A 16,568-nucleotide genomic window follows, 5' to 3' on the forward strand; every position below is an offset into this window, starting at 1 on the left:
AAAAGTGTTTCCACACCCTCTCCTGTTGTTTCACATGAGGAATCTTTTTTTTTTTTTTGGCTTGTGGTGCAAGTGCACTGAAAGGTCTTTTGCAAGCAACCACTTAAAGTAGCTGTAAAGGTCGACAGAACGCGAGTAGGGTTTCAGCAGTTTATTGATGGATTTTACAAGTGATTATTATTTACAAAGCGAGAGCAGCAGAATAGAGTGCATCGAATCAAACGCCTCAGACAAAACTTGCTACACCAGTATGTGGAAGAGGAACAAAATACATATAAAGGTACAATTAGAAAAAAGTGCAAGCATTATGAAACCAGTCCACCTCAGACAAGGTCTAAGGATCTACCATTATTCATAGGTGAATCTTACCTAAAAGAAATACATTTTTGCACGCCTGTGCGAAGAAGATTCACCTTCAATAGAATTCAAATCAATATGAAACAGCCCATTCTGATCGGTATGGACAAGCTCCATTTAGAGATAACAAAACATTTCAAACCAACATCCAGTGGCTAGTTTTTCACATTTTTCTACAAACTTTATTCACATGTATTAAAGAGCAACACACAGAGTATTTGAACATGATAAACTGCTCAGTTAAATCAACATTAATACAAAGAAATGGATGTCAAGTTAGGAAATCCAAGATAAGAAAACTTATATTGCTTAGATCACGTTCAAAAAACCCACGCTATGACTTAAATTACAGGCTTAAAGTCATACATTTCTAAAATATGAGGTATACATCTTTTGGCATTGAAGACAATTTTCTAATACTGGATTTCTTCTATAACGCAAGAGGAAAGAAACATGTTTGGACCGATGAAACAAACCACAGGAACTGCCAGTCTACACAGACTGAGGCTTTACAAAAATAAAAAACGCAAATCATTCGTCAGTGCATGCCAGACTAAAGACAACGTCTGAAAGTAGTCACAGTTATATTTGAGGAAACTTCCCCAATAATAAAAAAAAAAAAAACATAAAAACATAAACCTGAGTGTGAAATAAAACAACAGACTCCAGACAAATGCCAATCAAAACGTCATAATATAATACAGACAAAACAACATACTTGGGTGAAAAAAGTAATTACATCCTTAAAAAAAGAAGGAAAAAAAACAACAACAAATACACAAAGATGGCATTAGGTAACATTTTGTACAGGTTTATCGTGCTGATAAAGTGCTGTTAAGCTGGACAGATGGGGAAGGGTCGCTTTTGGGTTTTGCTCAGTAGAGTTGAGGAGAAAGGAGGGAAACTACAGGAGGAGTCGGTCGCAAATCATCGTCTCTACGACAAACGTGTTCTCGAAGTGCCGGATGCTGTGGCAGTTCCTGGTCTCTCTCTTATCAACGTCTAAAGAAAGAAGCAGATTCAAGTTGGATTAAACAGACAGTTTCCTATAGGACTCACGTGTTGTTGAAAAAAACCCGAAATCAACATTGTTTATCCATCACAGTTTATGGATTTGTGCTGCCCAGTTTGGGAAGTATTTTACATTACCATTCAAAAGTTTGGGTCTTTTTAAAATGTTTTTAAAAGAAGTCTCTTATGCTCACCAAAGCTGCATTTATTTGATAAAAAAGCAATAAAAACAGTAATATTGTGAAATATTACAATTTAAAATAACTTTTCTATTTGAATTTATTTTAAAATGCACTTTATTCCTGTGATGCTAAAGCTGAATTTTCAGCATCATTACTCCAGTCATTATTGTCACACGAGCCTTCAGAAATCATTCTAATATGATTTGCATTTCTTATTATCAATGTTGAAAACAGTATTTTAGTTTGTTTCAGGGATTCTTTGATGTTTACAGTTCATAATGTCAAGTATATATTGGGGGGGAAAAAAAAGAAAAGAAACAAAAAAAAAACTTTAACCCCACCAAAATGATTTGGTTTGAGACCAACAGCTAACTCAGATGAAACAAATGAGTTCAATAAAACTTACTTTAAAATTAATTTAAGTTGTAAATTTAGACAAACTTAAATTTAACTGACACTGGCCTGGGGTTTCTATTTCCCAGCATGCATTGCCATGACACAAGGGTAAATTAAAATGAAGTGCTAGTATAAATGTTTTTGTTTTAGAAGAGTTTCATGTTTTTTGTAGGGTTAACATCATGGTGACGAGTGGAGTGAACTTTTAAGAACAATACATTTACCTTTTAAGAGCTATACATTTAAAGTTTCATAAATCGCCATCAAAGCATTTTGTTACCAATTAGCACGGTAGCATTTATTGAATTAGCTAGTTAAAAACAAGACAAGCTTACACTACTAAAAATACTTACGTTGAAATAACATGATAATTCTAACTTAAATGTACTTACTCAAACATTTAATGTTAAGAGCAAATTAAAATCCATGAGTACAAAATAAAAATGAGCAAGCTCTGCTTACTTAAATTTGATGCACCAATTACACAATTTGAGTTTTGCCAACTTATTCGGGTTTATAGAGGGGCGATCCTTCTGTAAGTACAAACTTCTGTGAACGAGCACCATGCGCATGTGTGGCTAACAGACAGAGCCCAATAGAATAACAGCTCAGTAATTCTTACTAAAACATACATTTAGCTATAATATTTGCTGCTGTTGGTAAGCAAATGTGCTTTTCCGGGTATGTAGAATTTCAAACCTACAAGTGTATTTTTATGACAGCAGGAACTGTAAAGTGACTATTGTAGGGTAATCAAAATAGCACAATTGTTAGTCTGTTCTTGTGTTTTCATTTTTACTGAGTGAATTTAACCTCGGCTTAAAGCATTCTTTTGTTTAAATTCTAATGTTACAATGTTAGCATGTAATGTGACTTGACCCCTTTTTGCACAATAGATAGATTGCAGAGTTTAAATAACTGTTTGGTTTCGTAACCTTCAATGTGAATATTTATTGTAAAACAATATTGGTCAGGATGTGAAATAATTTTATTAAAATGAAATAGAAATTATCATACGTCGCCATTCACCCCAAGAGAGATGTTTTTTTGGCCATATTTCCCAGCCCTACCTTATAGCATGCTTTAAATGCTGAATTTTCCATGTTTTAGCCATGCAGTAATGATCAATTTTTAGATCACTGTAAAAAGGATATTTAACAATTAGCCTACTTTCAGCCATGCATTAACCAAAATTCAGTTTGAACGGTCAGCAAGCACAACCAACCTAGTCTACTAGTCTTCCTAGACTACCCACAATCCTGCAGAGAGTTCCACTATATTAGTTTAAATGGAAATTATGGACTTATAGAAAGAAAAGGTTGTATTGTTTCTGCATATAAATGTTACCCAACTACACAACCAGCACCCACCTAATGTTAGATGATTCTGTCACTTTATACTGTTAAAAAATCAAACATTAAAATTTTTCACAAAAGTTTAAATCACGGGGCTGGTCATTACAGACATGAAGTATTGTGAAAATGCTATGTGACAAAAGGCGTTTCTTGAAGAGGGTGGCGCAAGTTGTAATTAACAAATGTTGCAAGTCACTGAATTTCTATTTCCTGCGGCTTAGTTCCCAGACACCATCTGCGCATAGATGAGTGAAAGGAAGTCCTTATGGAGCCAAACTACTGCTCCCACACTGCATCACTACCCACACCTCAGCCTCTGTATCAAACGAGAGAGATGCCCCTTTGATCCAAACGACAACTCCCACAGTGCATCAGTGCCTGACGTGCATCACATCCCCCTCTGTGTGGTTTCCGAACTGGAGACGTTCTGTGTACTATACAAACGTGAGTCACGCTCACACACCCACGTTAACACGCATTAATCAGGATGAAGATCAGTGTCAGCATGCCACACGCACAAGACTAAAAAGAACACCGCACATGCCCATTTCTATCTGACTGCAATGCTTCCTATTAGGCCAAAGTACTCCAGCTCGCAAAAAGATGTTGCTCCCTCTTACTATCAGCAACAGTTAGTGTGGTTGATTTGCACAAGATAGGGCGTACAGAAAAAAAGAAGAAAAAACAGGAACAAAATGAGCAGACAGACCGCAGTTACATCTGGTTCATGTGCGTGCGCAGGTGCCAGTTATGAATAATGTATGAAACAGAACAGACTTTTACATTTTCTGAACAAAATGTGTATTTGAAAAAATATCAATGGTGCTTAAATATGCTAAATTAATCGATGATGCTAGTATGTTGTTATACATAAGGATGTAATGAAGAAAAATGCAAGACTTTAAAGCAAGCCTTGTGCAGAATTTTCTCCACTCTTTATTTCGCAAATCTGATGTTTTTATTTAAGTCATTAACACAGCTTTTTTGCTCTTCTGCTCAACAAAGTTACTTTTAATAGACCAAAATATAGAAAAGCTGAAATAATTACAATTTAACATACTTTTCTTGTATTTGAATATATTTTAAAAAGCATTTTATTGTTGTAGTGCAAAGCTGAATTTATGGATCACATAATCCTTCAGAAATCATTCTAATATGCTAATATGCTCAAAAAACATTTCGTATTATTTTCAATGTTAAAAACAGGTGTGCTGCTTAATAGTTGGTGGAAACTGATACACTAATAGGTTGAGTATGCAAGATTTAAAAATAAAAATAAAAATTATTCAGCAAGGACACATTAAATTGATCACGAGTGACTGTAAAGACATTTATAGTGTTACAAGACTTCCATTTCAAATAAATGCTGTCCATTGAACATGCTGTTCAAAGTATCCCCCTAAAACAGATCACGCTTCTCAGCCTTGATGAGCATAAGGACTTTTCAATTATCTTAATTATTACAAAATGTGTGTGCAATAGTGCAAGTTAAACACCAAAGTTTAATACTTGGTGTTAAGGGTTTGCTCAAATAACTAACACAAAGTATAAGCAATGGTAATAATGATAATAAATTGCAATGATAATTTTTTTTATTGCAAATAAAAAAAGTAATGAAACTCACGTCTTTGGCTACTACGGCGTCTCAGCCTGTAAGTCTCTTTTCCATAACAGAGCCGGTGGATGAAGGGTCCCAGCTGGCGCATGTTCCTAACGCGTCCCGTCACCACCATCTCTTCCTGAATGATGTAGGTCTGGGGCAAATACATCCCCCGCTGCAGACACACAAATGCATACAAACGGTCACATGGGATTCCACCAACATTGACACATTGGCTATGACGAATCCAAAATTAGAAATCTGTGTCGCCTCTGCAAGGGAAGTGACAAGTTCCATTTAAGGGTTGTGCACATTTTGAAAAATTAAATTCCATTATTAAAAATAATAATAATAAAAATCCCTGAAATTTGAGGTATTCAATCACCATGGAAACAGTCCTTGTGAATTAAAAAAAAATATATATTTTTTTAATAATTTCATTTCAGATTTTATGTTTCACATATCAAGTCTGCACAGCCAATGTGTGACTCACAAACATAGACCTTTTATTCGAGAGTTACATAAAACTTTATGCAATCCGTTACCTTGACATTGACAAGCAGCTCCCACAGGTTCCTGGGCGGCATGACAATTGTCGTGTTGAGCTCAATGACGTAGCACTTATCCAACGCAATGTCGTAGTAAGCTGTGAGTCCCTGTGTTAATGAGAAACACCTACGTTAAAAACGGCTCTAGATATCGCAAAATGATTTCAAACATTCATGTTTAAGTTTAATACTTCTTACTCAACAAGGACACATTAAATTGATTAAGTGGCCATATATATAATAATGTAATGTTTCTTGAGCAGAAAATCATCATTAGATTTCTGAAGGATCGTGTGACACTGAAGACTGGGTTACAGAATTACATCTTAAAATATATGAATTAGCCATTTCAAATAGTACAAATGTTTCACAATATCACAGTTTTTATTGAGTTTTTGATCAATTAAACCCATATGGGTGAACAAAATGCTGGGGAACTTGGGAATGTGGCTTTCACAGAAACATTTGCATGTACTTCTGTGCCTGGCACATTGCGCTGCATATTAAACAATGATTTCAACAGACAAAAGGTTTCCTTAGAGATGGTTCACAGTCCATCTGGGGAAGCAGCGATGACTAACGGCATCTTTTGTACAGCCAAAGAAATAGAAGGAACTGTACCAAAGCTAAATGGGAAGAACTTCACCAAGTGCTTCTCAGAAAGATCCTCACCCTGTGAAAGTCGTGAATGATGTCAGCCGGGTCACTGCTCCCAAAGTCGGGCACAGGCACGCTGATCTGCTCGTAGTTATCATCCAGGTAGATGCCCACGTTTTCCTCGATCTCCTGCCGTCCGAGTAACGGGGCGAACAGGGGGTCCTCGTACATCACCCGACAGTGAAACAAGCTGTCCTCTGGGATCTGGAGGAAAGAAAGCAAAGCGGTTTAATAGAGGGCACTTGAACAAGTTTAGAGAACTGAAGACTGAGTAAAAGATCTAGCGAGGTGTTGCTATGGTGATCGCTATGGCAATGAACTTTAATAGGCTTGTTTCGTGAATAAAAGATGATTAACGGATCTGATGACGTCTCTCACCTGAGGGCTGAAGTAGTATCGGTACAGGCATACAGACGCCATGATCAAGCCTGACAGGAAGATCACAAGGCCGAGCACGACGCACCAAAGGCCACTAAAGGGAGACTTCTTCGATCTTACCGGAAGCACCAACTCATCCTTCTGGAAAACAAAAATTTACAATTTTTATAGGGTTTTTGGGTCTGGACTGGTTTGTACTTGACAAAACGAGTCAAATATACCATGCATGCTTACTGAATGTTTCATTTGAAAATTATAGGCACAGATCAGGATTAGAGTTTATCCACATATATTATTATAATTTTTTTAAACCAAAATCTGTATGTGCGAGCCGCCACGAATCACTTTTCAAAAGATGATTTTCTAACTCATTATTTTTGTCTTGTTTTTCAGTATAACTACCTCAATATTCTTATGCAAAATTACTAAAGATTATACAATTTTTAATTGTTTCTTTTTGGCTGCAACCATCATGTCGTTCCAAGACCATAATACTTCGGTGACTCTGAAACGCAAATTTAGATATTTTCATTTGTGTCCCCCTATTGAAAATCCAGGTGACCCAAACAGATAAGATATGACAAGATATGTAATGCACAGTATTTGTGTTTATACGAGAACAAAACAAACTATCATCATATAAAAATGTAATGCATTTATCATAAAGAGATCACAATGCTCGGATTAAAATGGATATTAATATTCCCTTTACATTTTTCATTTGCATTTCAAATGTTTAACCTGAGTCTTATGGATTTGGAATGACGTGGGTGAGTAACTGATGACAATTTTCATTTTGAGTGAACTCAAAAGTGAAGTGGGTTTATGCTTAAAAGAAAAAAAAAAAAGGATAAAAGGGAAAACAAGATTATTTTGACACATTGATTCTGACCCAAATCAATCACCCATTTTGATTGATTCTGACCCAAATGACAAATATTGTCCTTGTATTAAGCAAAAACTCAATTAAAAAAATTCCATTCATTTCTCTTATGTAAATGCATCTTGATTTAAGAATCAAATCTTGATTCAAGAATACACGGCATGTTCCAAAATAATTATGCGAGTGAAATTTCTGTAAAATAAGCTTTTTTTAAGTATAAGTGTTTGCTTTTTGTCATATCTTTTGTTTTTAGATAATTGGTATCAAATCTCAGACAGGATTATTAAAGGGATTCACCCAAAAGTAAAAATTCTGTCATTGAACACAAAGGAAGACATTTGGAAAAATGTTGGAAACCAAACAGATATCGGGCCCCATTGACTTCCATAGTAGGAAAAATAATAATAAAATACTATGGTAGTCAAAGGGGCTTTCATTGAAAACCTAAAATGTGAATGATTATTGAAACGAAAGCCTACTGATATGTGCATAATAATTTGGAACACAGGGTATATCTCAAATGAAAAACTAGACAAAAGTACGTTAGAAAATCATTTTTTTGCAGTCCTTTACTTTCAGCACTCAACTGCGCCACAAAAATTAGTCACGGCAACGTCTCAAGACGTCAGGTGGCGTGAGCAATCCATCCGCCTCCAGTCTCTCAGAGACGCTGGTGCCGAGGACACCAGCTCGGATCAGCCCACGCAAGCTCTGGATCATCGTGAATCAACAGACTGCTGACAGAGCTACTATCTCCGCCTGGCAGGGCGATATTTTTAGGTACGTACTGTACTTCCAGGCTCCTTATTTGTACAGGAGTTCCTCTCTACGTAGGGAGGACACACAGTAGCAGCGGGTAGGAGACAGTGTGTGGGTACCAGGCTGAAAATAACAGCACTAGTATCAGATTAGATGAATCCACGTCATTCTCACTCTAGTAGAGAAAATGAATGCAGGCAGATGAGGTCAAACTGAAAATGTGACGTACTAGAGCCTCAAGAAGGGAGTGTTCTGTCACCCACAAATGTCCCAGTTTATTAATGCATTTAGATTTCTGCTACTCTGAGCCGAATTCTAATAAATAGTACTTTATTTGGGGTATAAGCTTTGTAGTTACAACCCCAAAGATTTGATGCACATTAACAGACATATATGCAGTCTCAGAAATGAGAGAAGTGTGAAATCTGCTGTAAGCATCCTATCCCCATTAGCCTCAATCCATAAAGAAAAGGATGTCAGGCATCCATTTTGTGTAGGCAAAGAATCTACTGGCAGGATCAAGCGTGTGCCTATCCGGGTTGGAGTGAGTACTGAGCGTTCCAGGCACATAAACACAAAAGGCTGCGGTTATCTGCACTGTTACAGCTCAAGTCAAGTGGTGATAAAAGGATTTACAGTTAAATAACTACTATCATGGGAACAAACAGTGAAGAACAGACACACACACACACACACAAGCCGATTTGTTCGGCACTAATCTGCAGTGGCCGCCACACGGCGAAGGATGATGTAATGTCATCCTGTTGTGCATCTCAATATTGGCTCGCATCCAATAGATGTAAACCAATGCAGAACTGAATGTCTAAGCCGGTCAAAGGGTTTAATAATGTATACTTTTAAAGGAATATATTCATGAAACTCAGCTGTTAAGTTTGAAATAAGACATTTGATGCACATTTTCAGACTGTAATAACAGAATAAAGACAGAAACTCATGCACTCTCACAAATTCTAACAATTCTGAAATCTGCTGTCAGGATCATTCCCTCTGTGATAAAAAAAGAGAGAAGGTTTTCCTGTGGCTCTTAATACTGGCTCACATCTATCAAGTGCAGTTACATTACATTATCTCAAATTCTTGCTTTAAACATGCACAAGCCTGACAAAGTAAGTAATAGTATATAATTGCATTAATTTGATCATAATAATAGTTAGTGCTGTTATTATTATAAACAATACAACTAATCGTATAGTATATACCATTACAGTTGTCTACTAATCGCCTAATTTGTTAAGTGACATAATAAAAGCAATAACAAAGACTAATTATTAAAAATGCAGTCTTGTGTTTTTCTTTTAAGCAAATAATTAAAAAAAAAGATAAATTCTTGCTGCTATTTTGATATCCTTTTGCTGAGAAGAACATGACAAAACAAAGGACGGGTTCACAGCAGACAACAAAACAAAGACAATAATGTGTATTTAAATGGGAAGCTGTAACTCACGTGAGAGTATGGCATTTGAATTTCCTCTTTGTCTTTGTCATCGTTCTCCTTTTCCGGCTTCTGCACAGTTACTTGTTGAAACGATATCTTCACCATGTTGACGTTTCTTCCTAGTTTTCTGCGGTTAGGACGTCCAATGATTGAACCACCAAGGACGGTTCTGAGCTGTGAATGAATCGCTCGACAGAGGGCGAACTTAAAGAGGATTCCCTCGCTTCCGGTGCACTTCAAAGTAAGAGTCCACCAATCGGTGTCTGTTTTCTAAAATTAGCATCAATCACAATTACCACACACAAAATAAAATAAAAAACGCTCTCGTCTATTAACTCTTTTAGATCCGAACTATGCAGCAAGGGCCAAAAATGTATGCTTTATTTTAGCCTAAATGCAACCATAAATCATAATCATAATCATTTGGGGAAAAAATCTGTTTAATATTTTAATTATTATTTCTAATGTCTATTACAAAAAAAAAAAAGGTTAAAACGAAAGATTTTTTATCGTATGAATGTGTTGTATTATTTAAAATAAATAAATAAATACTGGGTTATATCTTGCAGCCTACAGCCTAAATCGCAGTTTTTCCACACAGTGCCACACCAACTTGTTTCCAAGGAAAAACGCTTTGAGTGGCCATTCATAAGCATTATCCATCTATCAATCCCTCCTTTCTTTTAAGATTTTCATTCTTCATATTCCTATAAGATTTTTTATTGGATCACATATAGCAAGTTTTCTGTAGTAGATTATACAGCATATAATTTTTTAAGTTTTGCTTAAAAATGTTATATTAATAATACAATTAAATGTGACTCTCCAATATGATACAGCTTAAAGATTCAACTGTTACATTAATATACATGATAAAATACAATGCATTGTATCATATGTATTAATGTAGCCTACTGATTATTAATATTGATACATTTTTGAGAGATACATTTCTTCTGCACTTTGCATTAACAGTGAAAGTGAGAAATCGTAATGTACTACGTTTATTTTGCAAATTAATAATCTTGAATAAATTATATAGCAAAAAAGTATAATATAATATAATATTTATATAAATATAAAAAATATTATTTACACAGATTTAAAATTAAATCAAAAGTACCTGGAAAAAAAAGAAAAAAAGAAGAAGATCCAGACCGCCTGGTCACGTCTTGGACTTCTATTGTGAAAATGTTCCACAAATGGATGTCCATTCCGGTTCTATTTTAGCCGTTTACGGTGCTCTACTACGCGCTCTGATTTGCATCAGACTGCCGGAAGTTAATAAATAACTTGACACTGCTTAATATGGCTATGATGCAGGTTATAATCTATAAATTATAATCTACAAACAGCGCAAATAAAAAAATAAGCAAGAAGGCCTATTAACAAGGACTGAATGAGAATCATTTGAATTTCATGTTTTATCTCAGCACTTGTGGTTATCATTTTAAAATACTGATTTAGTGGCATTAAACGGGATTCTATTAAAAGTCCACTGAATTTACAAATGAAGACAACTGTATGCATGTTGTCAAATCTTAATGTAATATAATATAAAATATAGCTAATAATATGTTTCTTTTAAAGACAATGCGATTTGCTGTCTGCATGGGTAATAGCCTCATAGGCTATACATATTAGGCCTATTTATGTAAATATGATAATGACACATGTAACGTTAGTTTAGTTTTCAGAAGTCTTACTGTTAAATTTCAATACAACATGCTTTGCATGTAGCCTAGCTCCATAGGTGACTACGCATTGACGGTGTCATACGCACACTGGTGCTAAAGCAGGCCGTCGTGAATTAGATCAACTCCGCATTAATGGAAATGGTGCCGTCCGTGTGCACTGAATTCCAATAGAGGGCGAACTTTTGTTCTGTTCGGGAAAATGATTTTAATGCTGAAGCGAAGTTGTCACATTCATTAATTACAAGCCATTTAATTATGTATGCTATTTGCCATGTAGGCAATTTGATTCGCCCAATTTATTCTCTCAGCAAGTTCTGAGTTCAGATAATCCATAGGAAGTTAGTATTTGTAGTAGATGGTAGGCAAATACAATCAGGCTAGCTCACTGTGACAGATATAGTTGCTTAAGGGAATCACCTGTACCATTTGCTTTCCTCTTCTCATTTAGGTCAGTTCTCATTCCATGTTCCTTTACCTATCTAGCATCAAGTTTCAACATTATGGTTTAATTATTAGTATAAATAAATCATAATAATAAATAAATATGCCTAAATAAAATTGTTCCACTGCAGTGAGATCATTGCCATTTTTCCTTTGACCGTATTAAATTTATTAAAAACTATAATCTGCTGTTAAAGTTTCACGAATTTGTTCTCAGTTGACAGTAATACATTGGTTAATCTCTATAGACACAATTTACTGAACTATGATACATAATTAGCCTACTACTATTATACTTGCAGTTGCTTCATATAAGAAAGGATTTACCATTAAACCTTAAACCATTAACAGATCATCAGATTGGAAGGCGAATAGATGTCACTGAAAAGAAACGGTGTCCCTGAAAGATATCTATCTATCTATCTAAGCTTAATTTAATTCAGTTATTGTCCTTTGGTCTATCTACACAGGTTCACAGGGTGGGTTGGTTTACAGTGCACAGACAAAGGCACGGCTGTTGATTGGTTGCCAGTCAGTCCATTCACATGTAAATCAGACCTCATAAATGTCCCTCTTCAGTCGCCCACTGGCACAGTATATGTAGTGCTTGTTAGCACAGACTTTTGTCTCGAATTGAACCCGCCGACCATCTGCCCCTCATTCAGGCGTCCTCTCAGCGGTCTCAACTGCAGCAATATGGCCCCTGCGTCCCGCAGCAACAGCCACGAGGAGGATTATTACGGAATAAAAGACAGAAAGGTACGCAACATATCTCTTTAATAGCACAAGGCAAAGTTTATCAACGTTTTCCCGCAACTTAAACGCATTTCCCCTTCCCCCTCTTCAGACGAGGAAACCGCTGGTGGAGAAAAAGAGACGCGCCCGCATAAATGAAAGTTTACAGGAGCTGAGGCTACTGCTAGCCGACCCGGATGTAAGTTCATTTATCACTCCTTTATAAAGCATCTGTATCCACCGCCAGCACACAGTGCGAAGAGAGTCTTAACAATCATTTGTGTTTAGGCGCAGGTAAAAATGGAGAATGCCGAGGTGTTGGAAATGACCGTGAAGCGCGTGGAAAGTATTCTACAAAACAAAGCGAAGGGTAAGAGCTCTGTTTCAAGATCAAGTTTCACACAGGCCGCATTTAAAATGATCACAAGTCGCATGTAGCCTATTTGGGTCGTGACGTCACACCGCTTTTCTCCTCCGCAGAGGCTGACTGCGTGAACCGCGAAGCTAACGAGCGATTCGCCGCGGGTTACATCCAGTGCATGCATGAGGTGCACACCTTCGTGTCCAGCTGTCCTGGAATCGACGCGACCATTGCCGCCGACCTACTGAACCACCTCCTGGAGTGCATGCCTCTGAACGACGAGGATCGCTTTCAGGACATCCTGTCAGATCTCATTACGGACTCTAGCAACGGTGGCACTTGGCCTGGCGAGGCGACGTACGCCGCGCTGTCCCCCGGAGACAGGAGCGTGGCCAGCAGCGCCTCCTCGGCATTGTCCCCGGCCCCTTCAACCACCTCCAGCGATGACCTTTGCTCTGACCTGGATGACACGGACACGGAGCACAGCCGAATCTCGGTGGATGCAACGGATCAAGCGCCAAGCATGCACCTCTCCAAGTCCGTTTGGAGACCCTGGTAGACAGATGCGCTTCCCTGTCGATTCATGAACATTTGAGTGTATTTTTTTTAGTTTAGAGCTATTAAAACCTGCATTAGTCCAGGATTGAGCAACTTTGTGAACTGACAGTTCTACAGTTGGATTTCAACGTTGCTTTTTTTGTCATTTGTCATCGACCTGTGGATACCCCTCAGTAAGCTCTTCTTGGTGCAACAATGTGCATTTCAATCCAGTTTCACACAGTTAGTAATGTTATTTAATTGTTTTCTTTTGTATAAGCTAAGTTAAAACAACACTGTAAGGATAAATAATATTTCTAGGGAGATCTTCCCATCTCTAATTATTGTTCACTCTAAAAAATAAAGGTTCTTTATTGGCATTATTGGTTCCATGAAGAACTTTTGACGTCCATTGCACAAGAGGTTCTTTATATATATATATATATATATATATATATATATATATATATATATATATATATTTTAGATCATTAAAATGTTCTTAACACAAAAAAAAGGTTATTGAACTTTTCACTGAAATGTTCTTTGGGAAACCCCCAAATAGTTTTTTTATGGCATCACTGTGAAAACCTTTATTTTTTAAGAGTGTGTAGGGTAGGATGTAAATATTTCAATGTTGTGGCTGTAGCTATATAGCTCTCTGGCATTTAAGCGTGTATGTAATAGTTGTGATAAAGAAATTTAAATAAATAAAAGTCAGATGTAATGCATTTAATGTGTTTTATATGTGCTTGTGACTTCACCCTTCATTAAAATATCATTTTGATTTTATAACTGTAAAGAGTGTCATATTTCCCATAGTAGGCCTAACTTGAATTTGTGGATGTTTTTAAGCAGATGTTGGAGTTTGTAGGCAGCTGCAGTTGCTTTGATGAAATAACCAGAGTATATAACCTGATTTCACACCTCTACAAGTCTGAAAGTGTGAATGGGTACTTTAGGTATTTTGATTCTTCATAAGTGTTAAACTTAACACTCCATTGCCGATTAGCCACAGTATTGCAGCCCTATGGCTAAAATGTGTCGTGCTGCGGATCATGTCAACTGTAGACTACGTGTTGCTGGCCAAGTATGTCATCAAAAATAAGTAAAGCAAAAATAGCTGTCTGCAACCATCATATATACCTTATTCAGTGCAGCACCAGGACTGGAAGCGGTTTCGAAGCATCCACCGTGTTTTCAATGGCATCCGTGTGTTTAGCTCCTAGATAGTTTTTTCTTTCGTAATTTTTTGTCAACTGAAATTTCTTGGAAATATATTTTTGCAGTGTTTCGTCAATAGAACAACCCCAAAACACACTAAATAAAAGTCCAACCAACTGAAGAGAAGCCCTCACTTTCATTGCCGTCCTTTACAAAAAAAAAAAAAAAAACTAATATGGCGCTCGTCTCGACCGCCAAAGCTTGCAGATTTCCCATAACTTTTAGTCGATGTTACGGCTTTTTATTTCGTTCCTGATTAACAGAAGATAGACATATTAGTCTATTGAAAGTAGTAGCCTACAAATCTCCTAGAACTTAGGACAAAAATGATACTCACTAATGTCCATAATAATGTTGTCCATGCTAATTTCTGTGACTTTTCCATGGGTTGGGGGCTTTGAACTTCTTCAAATGAAGTCTAAATATACGTTATAAACTTTTTTTTCTTCTTCTAAAAACAGCTACCAAAGCAAAAATTAGCCAGGCTATAGCACGACAAATGCACGTAAATTCATGCTAGGAGATCGTAGGACCTTGGTCTTCACCTGAGAATCAACTCTTGCGGTTTCTCATACATCTACCAAACAGCAGTGACACTTTAAGCCTAAGTTATACACATATCAAAAATAGTGCCTACCACAAACCAGTGTTGTATTTGTTGAGAGGCAGGAGAATTCGCGAGAGTAAACCGCAACTGATAGCCAAAATACCTTTGTAAAACCGACTGAAGATGCTGCTAAACCACAGAATAGCCTAACAGACTTAGTCCAAATGAATGACCTTCAAGATCAGTCTTAGTTTATATAAACCATTAACTGCAGTTTCCCACAACCCAAGATTTAAGCACGTTTGATGTAAATACGTATTAACTCTTTTAAATCCACACAAGGTTCACAGACTGTTGACAGGTATTAGCACTGCTTTCATCGGATCAAGGCCGGATTTTCGGCGTCTGAAGTTAGTTGTCTTGGTAGGAGGCCTGAAGGAGCCATTGACACCTTGTCCTCAAATTGGCGCAGGTGTGAAAGAGAGAGGAACTAGCGCGCCTTTCATGTGCAGTGACACAAACCCCTGTCTGGGCGCACAGCGAGGAGAGTCTGATACATGAAGGGAAGCTGTGCGTCGGATGTGCGCTGTATAATAATAAAAACTGTTTTAACGGTCGTCTCGTCTGACTTTGAACATATGGCGCAGAATGAGGCCCCTCTGTTCCAACGGTCCGTTTGCGCAAGACTGGGCTGTACTGTACACTGACAGGCAAAGACGTCTCAACAAAACACTGGAAATAGGCATTTTATGCACACACAAATACGTGTTACAAAGTGACCCGGAATGTTTTATTTATTTAGTAACCCCCATGTCCTTATAAAAAAAAAACTAAATTAACTAAACTAAAAACTAAAAAAAAACTTTTATTCATATGCATATGGACACAATGGACTTAAAAAGAAATATAAATAATTAAAACATCCGCAAAAAACTGTTGTCTAGGTAATTACAAAGGTAATTCTCTTAACGAAATGAACTGATATACCATTTTTCTTTATGCATATATGTGGGTAAAATGGCCATGGATACATGGTTTTCCCATTCAATACAATGTATATAAACGTGTATTCTATTTTGTGTTCTTAGGGCAACACATATAATACAAAAAGAAGTGTAATACTGGAGATGCAGAATTTTTATATCTAATATTTCATAGAAATATTAATGATTTATTCCCCTATTCACTTTTTGAATCTCCCAAAATGCCCGATAAACATGATTAAAATGTTTTAAGTGCTAAATTTGATCACTAAGTTAATGTCAGACATTTTTAAAGACCAGTAAGAAGTTGTCTTATCCTCCGAAGACCTGTAGTATGTTTAGAGCATAAGAAACAAATGGAATTTTGTTTTTCAAAAAATATTTTTTTATTCACGTTATGCTGTGTGCTCATAACACCAGGACTTATTTAAAAAGCAAAATGACATTAAATGGCATGTATA

General features: G+C 36.6%; 2 protein-coding genes across 3 annotated transcripts; one reads left to right on the plus strand and one right to left on the minus strand.

The window, feature by feature from the left end:
* Positions 1-136: 136 nt before the first annotated feature.
* itm2cb (integral membrane protein 2Cb) lies at positions 137-9,770 on the minus strand. The gene is made up of 6 exons (XM_067452712.1): positions 9,592-9,770; positions 6,485-6,625; positions 6,122-6,310; positions 5,447-5,557; positions 4,926-5,076; positions 137-1,359 (listed from the first exon to the last, which is right to left on the minus strand). Exons 1-6 carry the CDS (start codon positions 9,685-9,687, stop codon positions 1,262-1,264), a joined length of 786 nt encoding a protein of 261 aa, XP_067308813.1. The 5' UTR covers positions 9,688-9,770; the 3' UTR covers positions 137-1,261.
* Positions 9,688-13,791, plus strand: hes6 (hes family bHLH transcription factor 6). 2 transcript variants are annotated; one of them, XM_067452709.1, is made up of 5 exons: positions 9,688-9,823; positions 12,386-12,479; positions 12,568-12,654; positions 12,744-12,825; positions 12,936-13,791. In XM_067452709.1, exons 2-5 carry the CDS (start codon positions 12,417-12,419, stop codon positions 13,373-13,375), a joined length of 672 nt encoding a protein of 223 aa, XP_067308810.1. In that variant the 5' UTR covers positions 9,688-9,823; positions 12,386-12,416; the 3' UTR covers positions 13,376-13,791. The 2 variants fall into 2 exon arrangements, with proteins under 2 accessions (XP_067308810.1, XP_067308809.1); XM_067452708.1 differs by lacking the exon at positions 9,688-9,823 and having other exon boundaries at positions 12,109-12,479.
* The last annotated feature ends 2,777 nt before the right edge of the window (positions 13,792-16,568 follow it).

This window comes from Pseudorasbora parva, chromosome 9 (genome assembly GCF_024679245.1).
Source record: "Pseudorasbora parva isolate DD20220531a chromosome 9, ASM2467924v1, whole genome shotgun sequence".
Lineage (NCBI taxonomy): Eukaryota > Metazoa > Chordata > Actinopteri > Cypriniformes > Gobionidae > Pseudorasbora > Pseudorasbora parva.